The sequence below is a fragment of the Pteropus alecto genome, unplaced genomic scaffold (assembly GCF_000325575.1).
Source record: "Pteropus alecto unplaced genomic scaffold, ASM32557v1 scaffold155, whole genome shotgun sequence".
NCBI classification, from domain to species: domain Eukaryota; kingdom Metazoa; phylum Chordata; class Mammalia; order Chiroptera; family Pteropodidae; genus Pteropus; species Pteropus alecto.
The window spans coordinates 13,280,669-13,294,115 of record NW_006438113.1 but is presented as its reverse complement, the minus strand read 5'-3'; the positions used below and the strand labels follow the sequence as shown (position 1 = coordinate 13,294,115).

At 51.7% G+C, this 13,447-nt stretch overlaps 1 protein-coding gene across 5 annotated transcripts in view; it reads left to right on the top strand.

Annotated features, from left to right (window-relative positions):
• The first annotated feature begins 6 nt into the window (after positions 1-6).
• ADAMTS14 (ADAM metallopeptidase with thrombospondin type 1 motif 14) overlaps positions 7-13,447 on the top strand; it is a 77,607-nt gene continuing 64,166 nt past the window's right edge. For 3 of the 5 annotated variants that reach the window (XM_015592165.2, XM_015592167.2, XM_015592163.2), the window contains exons 1-2: positions 7-342; positions 2,009-2,454. In XM_015592165.2, the coding sequence (XP_015447651.1) occupies positions 132-342; positions 2,009-2,454 (657 nt within the window). In that variant the 5' untranslated portion in view covers positions 7-131. The remainder of the gene's footprint in view (positions 343-2,008; positions 2,455-13,447) is intronic. The other 2 variants (XM_006915545.3, XM_015592164.2) reach the window with 1 other exon arrangement.

Sequence of the window (13,447 nt, the reverse complement as noted above, 5' to 3'; positions counted from 1 at the left end):
GTCGACAGTTGGCACCGGGGGCGCTGGCACGTCGGCTGCTCCGCTCTCCCGCCGGCAGCCTCGGGCGCCCAGAGCCAACAGTCCAGGCGGCGGCCCGGCTCGGGGGACCTGGAGCGCGAGGGAGGGAGGCGATGAGGCGGGGGGAGGCGGCAGAGGCCGACTGGCCGGCGTTTGGGCAGCCCCTGGAGCGCCCCAGCCTCTCCCGCAGCCCGGAGCACGGAGCTCGGGTTCCTGCCCGGCCCGCGTCCCTGCGCGGCCACATGGCTCCGCTCCGCGCGCTGCTGTCTTGCTTGCTCCCCCTGCACTGTGCGCTCTGCGACGCCGCGGGCAGCCCGACCCCAGGTGCGTGCGGGTCAGAGGCGCAGGAGCGCGTGGGGCCCGGGGTGCCAGCAGGTCAGAGTGGTCGGACGGTGCGGGTGGACCCTGGCAGCCTTGGAGCGGGTGGGAGGCGGCGCGCACACTGGGGCTGAGCTCTTTTCTTTCCCTTGTGCTACCGACGCTGTCGCGCGAGTTTTCTCCCTTTCTGGCACAAGATGTAGAGAGAGACCCCAGGCGAAGATTTGGGAACACAGAGCCTCTTCTTAGGTGCTGTTCATCTGTCTGTGTGTTTGTTTCTCTCTCTTCCACCCCGGCATGTTTTTCTCTTTCAGCGTCTTTTCTGTCTCCAACTTGTATGCATGTGTGCACGCGTGTGCGTACGTATGTGCATGTGTCTGTCTGGCTGTCACACACGCGGAAGCAAGCTGACAGGTGGTTGCCCCAAACCCCAGCGAACATGAAACATTCACACTCCACAGAAACACATTCCTCTTCCTAGCATTGTCACGCTCTGTGCATTCACCTTGCCACACACAGACCAGACATACTCCACCTTCACTCTGCAGCATGGGGTGCTCTCCTGGTGGCTCTGAGCATGGGGAGGTGGCTCCGGTCATTTCCAGGCAGGGTGGCTGCTTGTCTGTGAGCTCTGTTCATGTACCAAAACAGATCCCTTTAGCTGAAGTCTTGGGGATTCCTTTGCTATAATGGGTAAACCAGAGGAGAGTTAGTACTCTTAACTGCCTTGGGCATGGGGGATTTTCAGGACACATCATTTTTTCAGGTTTTATCAGTGCTGTGAAAGAGGCTGGGGAGACAAGAGATAGAGCCTTGTGGAAATGAGGATTCCTCTCAAACTCACATCCATGAATCACCAGGCCTGGAAGCCAGGGAGCTGTCATTCCTGCCTGGCCTGGCCTGAGCTCAGGGAGAGCTGTGTGAGGACGGGGCTGCTGGCGTGCAGCCTGCAGCGTGGGGCCATGACCTCACACTTAATTCAGTCCGAGTGGGCAGGTCACCCCATGCGTCTTTTTTTATTTTTGAAGATCTATATTTACCCAGCTTGGGGCCGGGCCATGTAGAAACTCGGCAGCCACTGCGCTGCTTAAAAAAGTTTACTTTCTAAACTTGGAAAAATATAGAACCTGTATTCCCTCCCTTCCTTCTCCAGCTCCTCCTTTCTCCTTGACACGTGCCCAGGATCCCCTGGGTTTCTAGGTGTGTTTGTTGTGCCAGCTGTGTTCTGGGAACATAGTGAGGAGGGCCTAACCCCAGGCTGGGTTGGTGACTTCAGCACATTGGGGACATTTGGGTAGATCCTGCCTTCCCTCTCTTTGTCCTGGGGGCTTCCGGAGAATTTTAGTCCTTTCTTCAGCAGTGCCCACAGTTGGAAGGCTTGTTGCTAGAGTGACAGAATTCTGTTTGGCATCATTTTCTTTTCTTCTGCTAAGTTTAAAAAGGACCTGGGAACTCCGGGGAACAATTATGTTTACCGAGTACTTGAACACTGTTCATCCGAGTGCAGAGATACAGGGGCTCGGGAAGCAATGGATAGGGAATGGGCGAACTTGGGCTAAGGGGTCCCTCCAAGTTGACACTCAGGGTTGTAGACCCCTCTCTGCCCCCATGGGATTTCGGCTAACCCTCACCTCTACACAGCCTGTACTGACATAACTTTGTTTTCCTCCAGCAGAAATACACTTCTCCAGAAAGTTCAGTGACTATGGTGTGACAGTGCCGTGCAGCACAGACTTTCAGGGACACTTCCTGTCCCATGTGGTATCTGGCCCAGCAGCAGCCTCTGCAGGGGGTGTGGCAGTGGACAGGCCACCTGCATCACCATCACACTCTGGTCATCTCCGGGTGGCTCGCAGTCCCCTTCACCCGGAAGGAGTGACCCCGCAGCCTGGCAGGGTGGGGCGCTATACCCTCTACTTCAATGTTACTGTTTTTGGGGAGGAGCTGCACTTGCGCCTGCAGCCCAACCAGCGGCTGGTGGTACCTGGAGCATCAGTGGAGTGGCAGGAGGACTTTCGGGAACTCTTCCGACAGCCCTTGCAGCGAGAGTGTGTCTTCACTGGGGGTGTCACAGGCATGCCAGGGGCAGCTGTCGCCATCAGCAACTGTGATGGATTGGTAAGAAACCAGCCTTCCCTCAAGCTTCATTTTGCCCTCACCCCAGTCCCTGGCGACCTGAGTCAGGCTGACTTGGTTCCTCTTTGGTGTCCTGTGTTTGGAACTCCTGTGAGCACATCGTGGGGTCTGGGCCAAGTCAGGGGCTGTGCTGCTTTCCAGAGAGAACCCTGTATGCTCTGCTGGCCATCAGGTTCATGCTCTGTCAGGTGTGAAGTGATCAAGTTAGTATGGTGCCTTATCTTGTTCATCCCCTTACCATCTGCGGACACACTGGGACCACATCTTACCTGGCAGGGATCTCTGAGCCCCGACACATGCAGAGGTGAGAAAGGTGGGCTCTGCTGGGGTTGACTCCTGGCTGTGCCAATCACTACCCATGAGGCTTTGGACAAGTTTCTTATCCTCCCTGTGGTTCTTTGCCTTAGGTATGAAGCGAGGACTTATTTATTCTGCACACATTTACTGTGCGTGTTCTGTATGCCCAGTACTGTTCAAGCTCTGGGGGCTATGGCAAGGCCTGAGGCAGACATGATCCTGGCCCTCCCTTATGGAGGTGACGGGCTGTGATGATCATATGACCTACTTCACTGGGCAGCATGGTTGGTGGTTGGCACCTGCCTGGCACATACAAGGCCCATTGGTGTTAGCCACTATTATTTTTTTTTACTTTTACCTTCCCCACTGCCTCTGGCCCTGAATCCAGCCTGCTCCTTCTGATGCTCTGCTCTGCGAGTTCTCTTTCTTAGGACCTACTCCCTCCTCCATATATATATATATATATATGTGCTTTATATGTAAAAAGACTAAATTTTTTGCCTTCCAAAGAACCAGTTTTGCCCCATTGGAGGTGATAAGGCCCTCACTAAGAGGCATGGTTTAGGCAGTGATTGGTTCTCAGAGTTGAGCATGCACTGGAATCGCCTGTAATGCAAGGGTTCTGTGGAGCAGACTTTGAGAAACCCAGGTTATAAGGACAGCTGGAGAAAGCTAAGACCTTGTCCTGATGCCAGGGTGAGCCTTGGCTGCCAGCCCGCCCTGGCTCAGCATTTCCGTGCCGCAGGAGCCCTCAGTCGGCCTGCTGGCTAGCACTATGCTGTGGCTACAAGTTTTGGTTGAAAATCCAAGGTGATGTCTAGAATCACCCAGGGATTGAGTGTCTGTGCAGCTGGAGAGACAGAAGGCGCCGGTGCCAACCGGCTTGGCTGCACGACATGGTGAACTCCTTCTAAAGTCATCAGCCACGTAGACTGTCGGCTGTGCAGTGACAGGGTTGGGCCTCCCACTTCTTTGACTGCCTCCGTAAATGTACACTGGGAACCTAAACATAGATGTCAGAACAGTCATTACTGTTAATAATGAATTGTCCATACCCTTCGCACCCTGAAAACCTCCTTGTCATTGAACTAACTCTGCAGCCTGTCGATAAATGGTCACCGACTATTAGATGATGCAGGGGTCAGGGCAACAAAGGACTCTGACCCAGCACCCGTGAAGCAAGGTCACATGGACGCAGAGTGCGGTATTCACAGTGACAAGCTACATTTTGGTTGAGGGTGCCGGGAGGCTGCTCAGTGGACTTGGGGCCTGGCATTACTCAGCCGATATTGCTGACTTTTGGTGGCCTCTGAGTAAATGTTCTCAGCAGTGTGACCTGGGCAAGTCACTCTCCATCTCTAGGCTTTACTCTTCTCATTTGCCCAAAGAGGGGCTGTATTTGATGCTACCTGGTAGATGGAAATCAACTCCGTGTGACATTTGCAGAAGGAGATCAGGTCTCAGAGGCTGTCCCATGGATGGGCTTCTGGAGGCCTCTTCTGCAGTGGAACTGAGGTTTGCCGGGGTCCCCCTGCTGTTGGTGAGGGGTAGAAGTGGGCCTCACAGACTGAGGGTTGGGCTGGGTCCCTGTTTATACTAGGCCACTGCTTGTGCCTTTGACTGTCTCCAGAGGCCAGTTCCTAAGTCCAGCTCTGAGGGGCCTCCCTGTCTAGGTCCCTGTCTAGGCCACAGCCCAGCACAGAGGCCTCCCTAGGGCAGAGATTTCCTCACTTCCGGCCCATTCCAGAAAACTGCCCTGTGTCTCATGAGGGTGAGTGGCTGTTTACAGTGACCCAGCTGAGCCACCTTTGGACTTGACGGCTACAGTGCAGAATGTCTGATGATAAGATTTAACTCTGCATCTTCGTTTCGTCTCTGGATTTTAACCTTGTCTTCTTCAGTATCTCAAATGCCAAAGTCATTCATTCCAAAAAAAATATGCGTGTGTGTGTGTGTGTGTGTGTGTGTGTGTGTGTGTGTGTATGTGTGTATACAGAACACTGGCCATGAGCAAGGTCCACAGGGAAATGTAAGAAAATGAAAATGACACAAATAATAACAATAACAGGAACAAGTACTTACCATGGCACAGGCACAGCATGCATACTGTCACAGCACACATACCGTCGTCACGTGCATTCATTAACTTCACCCATTGTGTAGATGAGGAAACTGAGCCATGGGGAGGAGATCTGAAGATAATGCAGGTAGCTTCCAATAGCACAGGACTTTGTAGCTTGAAAAGCCCTTCAGTCTTGTGTGCTGTGTAGGCAAATATCGTTAGTACCCTGCTTTGTAGTCAGGTTCCTGCCCTCAAGAAACTTGGGTGTCAAGCAGGAGGGACCTCACAAATAGTTTTAACGTTACTTTGTTGGTTTTCCAGAACACAGTGGGCATGGTTACTCAGTAAATGGGAGCAATTACTATCTATGGTGTCATAAAATGGTATTTGAACTAGGCCTTGAAGGATGAGTAGAAATTTGCTAGGGTCAAAGGGTGGGGCACACATTCTGGGCAGAGGGAGAGCTCGAGCAATCAAACTAGGGAGCACCATGCTGGATGAGGCCAGGGAGGGGGTCTAAGAAGATGTGCTGGGCGGGTGGGCCTTGGTCTGACTTTGAAGAAAGGGCAGGATAGGAGAGGGGTCCTGGGCCAGGGATGTGGGAGCCTATTACCTGAAAAGACTCTGGGCTGGGAATTGGAAGATATGCTGTTTGACCCTGGGTAAGCTGCCTTCATTCTCAGGGCCTGACTTGCCTCCTAGGTGTATCACAGAGGCTGAAATGGATGGCCTCAGCTCCTCTTTCAGCTCTGGCATTGGTGCTTTATGACATAAGACAGGGCTTGTTGGAGAAGTTTGAAGCCAGGCCCCTGTAAACCCATAGTCGAATCCTCCCTCCCTGGTCAGTCCTGGGTCCTGCTCCATGCTAAGCCTGGGCTGGGCTGCAGATGCAGAGAGGAAAGACACCAGTCCTGAGGTTGGCCCTCGTGCCCAGCAAACCTGCCTATTTTAAGATGGTCTGAACAAAACCCTGTCTGTGTGGACCCAGCCTTGCAGCCATTTGGCATATCTTAGCTGCTGTGGTGAGAAGCGCCATCTCTAAACCTGTGGCTCAATCCTCATTTCCAGCGGGAACCTGCAATGGAGGCCATCACCCCCTTTCGATTCTCCTGCTGTCCATGTAGTCACTCACCTTTGGGCACTTGGGACAGACACTGGCAGGGTTCTTTGTATTGTGGTTAATTCATTCCTAGAACTAAGCAATGGGCCCTTTACCTCACTTCCCACTTGTTCTTCTGGAGGGCCTGGTGTGTCATAGCTTGAGGAGGGGGTCAGGAGGGACCCAGGAATGAGGAAACCAGGACCCCTGCCCTGGATGAATTTGTAGGCTAGTAGGCACCCACATGTAAAAGCTGACAAATTAAAACCCTGTATGAGGCAGCAGCAGAAGGACCCATTTATTTTGGTTAGGGCATCCAAGCAGGCTCCCTGGAGGAGGTGGCATTGGCTCAAGACTCTTCAAACATTATAGACAAGGAAGGAAATGCTGGGCCCCTGGCCTGCAGAGAGAACGACTGACTTAGGCAGGCTTGAGGATATTTGGAAGATGGCAATAAGGGATGTAGGGAAGCCTAGTCCTACCTGCAGTGTTTCTTCTGGGGTCAAGGGTAGTTGTTGGGCCCTAGGGTTCCAGACTGAGAATGTGCCCAGGCAGCAGCAGCAACTCGATGCAGCATTCTTCAGAGTCTTCCTCTGGAGCCCAGCTGGTCATTGCAGCAGTCCTTCCAAACTTTGAGGGCCTATGGGCAGGGAGGACCTGGGTAGGAACCCTGGCTGGGGGCCAGGTGCAGAACAAACCCTCTACTAGCGATTGTGCCTCTGAATTGCTGGGAGGAACATGGAGGCCTGGGGTGGGACCCAGTTTTTTGTGGGTCCTAGAAGGGTAAGGGGTGCAGGAATAGGGTGAGTAGAGTTGGTCACCTGTTTCTTGGTGGGGACGTGTGCTCACTGTGCCCATCTAGACCCCGGACTGCCAGCCTCCTGAAAGGCTGCTTCCCTGCCTGCCTGAGTCCTGGGCCTTGCCGCCCTGTGCTGGGGTGATAGGAGCTTGGCTGCACTGCCGCTGTGAGTCACAGGCCTGGCGCAGAAGCAGCTGCATGTGTAAGGTTTGTCCCCATCTGGTTCCATTTTCCACCCTCTGCACATGGTGCATTTTTAATAGGATACACTGGTCCCTCCCCACACCTCCTGCCAGGGGTCAGGGGAGGCTAGTCTCAGTCCTGTTTCTTACTTCTGCTTCATGTTGTGCAAATCGCAGAAGCTCTCTGAGCCTCAGTCCTTTTGTCTTAAAAATGGGATTACAATGGGAAGAGTTGAGGATTGATGGGGTATCTTTATGGGGTGATGAAATGTGTTAAAATCGATTGTGGTAGTAGTTACACAACTCTATGCATATAATTAAAAGCCCTTGAATTCCACGCTCTAAATGAGTGAATTGTATGACATGTGAATTATATCTCAAAAAGCTGTTACAAAAAGTGCCTGACCCATAGAAAGGCCTATGACAGGCATTGTTAGTAGTAATTATGAAGAGACAGTCCAGGGTGGTGGAAATCGTGGGGTCTCTTTGCTCTGGTACATACTAGCTGTGTGACCTTGAATAAGTTTCTAAATCTCTGTGTGCTTCGATTCCTCATCTGTAAGGAGGGGAGAAGAGCAACCATCTATAGGATTGTTCAGAGGATTAAATAAGATAATGTTAAAAAGTTAGGGATCCGGTTTATGGTGGGACCTTAAAAATGGGAATTATTTCGGTGATTATTAATGGTAATATTTATATTTTTACAGTGATTACTACAGTAATTAGTTCTTGTTAATAGTGAAAAATGTTATGTATATTGTTAGAGTCCCTTGTATTGCAACAGTGCATAGATTATCAGCGTTCTTGATGTGAGTCTGAGGCCACCTCTGGTTCCCAGGTTGGCCAAGGCCTGTTTCTTCTCTACTGTGTCACCTTTCTCTGCAGAATGGGCCAAATAGTGCTTGCTCAGTGCACAGGAGTGTGAATTTTATGATTGATCTGTAATACCCCAGATGCCTTCCAGGATGAGGGGATACTGAGAGGTGCTAAGTGGAAACTTCCGTTAACAATCCGTGGACCCCTGCCTAGGAGCAGGTCCTGGGGATGCAGGGATGAAACTCAGCTCTCTCTCCCTGTACTCCAGAAGCCCACACTCAACACACCAGCAAGAGAAGGCCAACATGCACAGTCGACAGTGTAAAATAAGACAGACCACACATTCAACTTCAGCAGGGAAGTATAATGCGCTCAGTGGGTGGCCTGGAGGTGAGTACTGAGAAGGAGAGGTGCTTCCTGAGAAGGAAGGCTTTCTCAGGGGAGGGGACATGTAGGTTGAGTTTTTAAGCATCAGTAGGAGTTTTAAAGCCAAGAGGTTGGAATTATAGGCATTCTGCAGGGAAGGAAATCCTACATCTTCACAGGATACAGGAAATGGCAAGTCATACCAGCTGTCCATGGGAGAGGGAAGATGGTGAAACTATAGTTTAGAAAATCTCTGCCTCACTGTGGAGCTCAGACTTGCCCCTGTGGCCATAGAGAGTCGTGGGAGGTTTGTAGGCAGTAGTCACATTAGTATTGGGGAAGTATCTTTCTTGCTGCATGCCGGTGCAGTGCCGATGTAGCAGATTTGCCTGTGGCTCATTGGTTTTCTTGTGTCAACACCTACCCTCGCTCTGGGGGCTGCTCTTTACTGGCCGGGGAGTGAGCAGGCTGTCCTGGCACCTCCTTGGGAAGCCCCAACTCTCCTCTGCCCCACTGTCTACCCCTGCCCTGGGGATGTGGAGTGTGGGGCCTGGAGTTTAAGTGGTACCCTTACACAACCACCAGGCTGGCCCATCCCCATACATCTTGGACTGTGGGCTGCTGCAGTCTGTGCCAAGAACTCTGGGAGGGATGTATAGGCCTCACCTCCTTGTTCTACCTGCCTCTCCAGCCTCGATGATGGCTTCTGCTCTGTAGACCCCCCGCCCCCAGCACAACCAGGATGGCGTGTCCATGCCTCACTCTGCAGCCCCTCTGCCTTTGCTCATACTGTTCACACCTCCCACGGTGCCTTCTCCCTCTCTCCGCTTGATGCATCCCCCATCCTGGCCATCCAATTGCTAGGAATCAGAGACTGTGTCTTAAAATTTTGCATTTCCCTCAATGCTGAGCACAGAGCTGGGCTCATGGCACACAGGTAGCCATGATTTCAGATACTTCCAGGAGGAAGGAGTTAGAGAAGAGGGTCAGACACTAGCGGGGGGAGGTGAGAATGTGCAAATTAGAGAGGATATGTTCTGTATAAAGGGAGAGCTGATTTGGGTTCGTAAGATCTTTAGAGTATTTTAAGGAGAAATCAGAAAAATGATTTTAAGCAAAGTGTTCTATTTTTAAAGACAATGTGTGGCCCCAACACAGGAGGGTTGTTCGCTAGAGGCATGGATTGCCAGTGAGCCAGTCTGCAGGGAATGAGAGCGTGACTCCTGGAACCAGACTGCCTGGGTTGAAATCCCAGCTTTGTCTTATACATGCTATGTGGCCTGGGGCAATTTCCAAACCTCTCTGTGCCTCAGTTTCCTCATTTGTAAAGTGGGGATTAAAATAATAGTCAGCTCCATAGAATTGTCATGTCTAGAGGGCTTAACTCAGTATTCAATCGATATACAGCAGCTTCAGCTGTTGCCTTTAAATGGCGTGTCGATTTCTTGGTTGAATCTGCTGGATCTGAGGGGATGAGTGGCAGGAAAGGAGAAGAGTCAAGAGCATTTCTCTTGTCTGTTTGACACTCCCAGAGGTGTCAGGCTAAAACTTAGCTGGCAGGCTAAGTTTTTCTCGGTGCAACCTATTCCTCACCCCAGTTCGCATTCTCACCCAGAACATTCCCACCGGGTTCCTAAAGGGCAGAGTCTGAGCTTAGTCACCTGTGTGTCCCTAAGACCCCAGCACAGGGCCTGTCACAGGGCGGGCTCTCGATGGATGCTGGGTGAGCTGACTGGGTGCAGGAATGAGCGGGCAGCCTAAAGTTTTCCGAGGTGGTATAAAACTCACGTTTGCATCTTCTCACCCTACTTAGGTGAGAAGGGACGACATGTCTCTCATTCTCTCTGTGGCTGACTGTTCATCTGCCCCTAGGTCAGCAATGAGAAATGTGGACCATGCGCTGCCGTTTGTCCTCCTGCAGCCCCTGCAGGCATTGCAGGTCAGCTGTGGCACGCTGTCCCCCAAGTGCGCGTTCCCAGCCTGTGCTCCATGCAGCCACACCCTGTGGGCCTGAGTGGGCATGCAAGATGAAGCCTGTTCTCCCTGCCCTTGGCACTCCCTTTACCAGTGAGTTTCGGTCTCCAGGGCTCATACCCTGTCCAAGGGTACAACCCAGTTTATCATGTTGCTATTCAGATAACCTAGTTACCTGAGAAACTCTGGGTCTGCTTTTTAGAATTGGTTTATATAATAAAAATAAGAAATTGTCTCTTTAGAGAGGAGAACATCTCATGACCCAGTCCACCAGGGTGACTATGGGTCTTCAGATGGAAAATGGCCTGCAGCTTTTCTTTTTCTTCATAAAGTGCATCCTCTGCGGCCACTTCTGATTGTGAGGGCCTGGGGGCTGCAGGCAGGGGTAGTGCTTGGTCAGGATAGGGTCCCTTGAGCCTAGTCAAGTCCTGGGAGGCGGGCAGCACAGGTTTTCCTGGGAGATGGGCGGTGTGGAGAGATTGAGCGACTGTATTAGTTACCTACTGCTGTGTAACAAACCAGCCTTAAACTGAGGAACTTAAAATAACAATGTTGTCTTTTTCACGTTTCTGTAGGTTAGCCGGTTGGTTCCTGTGCTGGTTGCTCCTGGGCTGTCATGGGGCTGCATGTAGCCAGAGGGCGGGCTGGACTGGCTGGTCCAAGCTGGCCTCATTCATGCGTCCTGCTGGCTGGGCAGCTGCAACTCTCTCTGTGGCCTCTCACCCTCCAGTAGGCAAAGCTGGCTTCTTTCATGCTGTCTGGGGGAAGCACTCCAAGAGGGCAAAGATAAGAACTCCAGCACCTCTTAAAGCCTCATCTAGGAAGTTGAATAATGTTACTTCTGTACATTGTGTTAATGAGAGGGACCCATAAGGCCAGACTGGCTGTTCCGAGAGTGAGGAAATGGACTCCACCTGTTGAAGGGAGCGGTGGCAAAGTCTGACTGGGAAGAGGCACTTGGACAGCGACAGGAGGTGTTGCTGCAGCCATCTTTGCCGTCATTCTTTCATTCTGCCTCTGGGCAAGGGACTCGACCTCTCTGAGCCGCAGTTTCTGAATCTGTAAAGTGAGTATCCCTATCTTGTAGTTTTATTGATTAGAAATCAGGCACTTAAAGTGCTGCCATAGCGCCTAGAATAAGAAGTGGTAGCTTTTATTATTATTGTTGATCTCTTGACATAAGTACAGAAACTGAGGCAGGGCCCACAGTAGGTCCATTTCCAGAACGCTGGTGGCCTAGTCTAGTGCTGTTCTTGCTTCCCAGAAGGTCCCACCCTGTCTGGGCCTCTGAGTGAACTTCCAGGGTCTGGGTCCTGGTTGGGATTCCAGTCCTCGAGGTGGTCTGACTCTGCAGAGTTTCACCTCCCTAGTCTCCCCACAGCTGTGTCTCACTGTCTGCCTTGAATTAGTAACTCATTTGTGATACTGAATAAAGCCAGATATCACCTCACTGCCCACTCTCTTGAGTAGAGCTGGCCTCCCATTCCAGTGAGGGCTGGTCTGGGGGCACATTTTATTTTTCTTCCCTGGCAACTTCAGGCTGGCGGGGGGGCTGGTGTGGTGGGGGCTGCACTTGCCTTCCGTCTGTCCCCCAGCCTCCGTGTTGTAGAGGCCCCGGGTGGGCCTTTGGTGAGGACCCAGGGAACTTCTCCCTTCCCAAGATCCTGCAATGGGAAGTTCCCAAACTGTCTGCCAGGCCTAGCTTTCTGTTTTTAGCATGCGGATCTTGCCCTGCCTTAAAAGCCTTAGAAACAACAGCAACAATAATAGTAACACCTGCAGGCGGCCTCATCTCTGGCAGCTCCAAGGAACTCCTTGTCAGCACAAATAATCCTTGTGTTATGATAACATCCAGTGGTGAATCCCAGCTCAGTGTCATTTCCACAGTTTCCTCTGCCTTTGGCCTGAGTGTGTACAGCTGTGGCTGGAGAGGCTGTGGAGGCCCCTTGGTCTCCTCTTCAGTTTCCAGACCAGGAAGCTGAGGCTCAGGGAAGGGAAGAGACTCACCCAGGGTCATGCAGTGGGTGATTGTTGGAGGAGGGAGGGTGGTGGGGGCCTGACTCCCAATCCAGTGCTCCCCTCAGTATCCCACATGGCCTCTCCTGAGTCAGCGGAAAAGGACCAAGTAAATGTGAATGAATAGTGACTCAAGATCATAAACTGTGTGGTGGCCAGTGATGCAGTGGTCTGGCCACAGCTTCAGAGAGTGAATACTAAAGCGATCGGTCCTGTGGTTGTCCTCTGGGGAGTGTCCTGGGAGTCCTTGGGCCTGGGTCCCAGATGGAGGTGTTTACGAGAGTAACTGTGAGGGTCATTGTTTTCCTGAAACTGGGAAGCCAACTAAGAAAAAACAAATGTCAACAGCCTAGTTAGTGGGATTTCAAGCTCAAATGGAACCTCTAGTGTTTCTTAGCCCCAAGTCAGCACTGCCGCTGTTTAATCCATTTTCAAAATATTACAGGGCACTGGGCTGCTGTTATGTCCACATTACTTGTCATGGAACATTAAAAACCCTGCAGTCTCATTTTCTTCTGCTTTCTGTAACACAGCTGAACAGGCCCCTTTTGGAGAAACCTCTAAGGTGAGAACGTTTCTCAGGACACGGTTGTCTGAATGCAAATCCCTGTTTTCAATGGGCTGCTTGAAGCCTTTGTCAGCCTTTGCTTTTTAAGCCAACCAAATATCTTTACCTTTGATCTGTCCAGAAAACACCCGTACTCTCAAGCCACTCCTGGCCCACAGTGGAGGTTCATTTCCGCCCCTTGAGGCTGGCAGGAGCCCACATTCCAAATTAGCTCCTCCAGCCCAAAGGGGCTTTGTGTTCTGTAGCCCAGCAGGCTGCTGGCCTGGGTGCGTTGAGTGCTTGATACTTTGGCACCTCATAATTCATAGCCTCTGGATGGGGAGGCTCTAGGTAAAACATGCTGTCCCCTAAGCCACGGCCGTATTTCGTGGGAAAACATCTCTCATTAAGGGCCATATGCCCAAGGGAGTTTGTTTTGGGAGCTTGGCACCTAGGATACTTATTTAATGTGGTTTCGATCTGAAGTTGGTCACATGGCGTGGATCAATACTTGTCCTACTAAAGCTAGAAGAGGGTCAGACAAACATACCTGGATGGGGATAGATCACCTGCCAAGAGCCACTGGGGGCATGGAAGGGAGACTGATGATGGGGTGGCATTTGAGCAGGACAGGATCGCTGCTCCCTCGGCTGTCTCCTTCCCACCTTCTTGCCCCTCTTTTAGTTCTTTCTTTGATGCCATTGTCCCATGCACCATCATACACCCTCTCTCTTTCTCTTTTGGATCCTTCTGTGAAGGTCACCCGTTTTATGTTGCCCTGGAGAGGCGGATGGTTCTCCCTTGCCTTTTTCTCCCA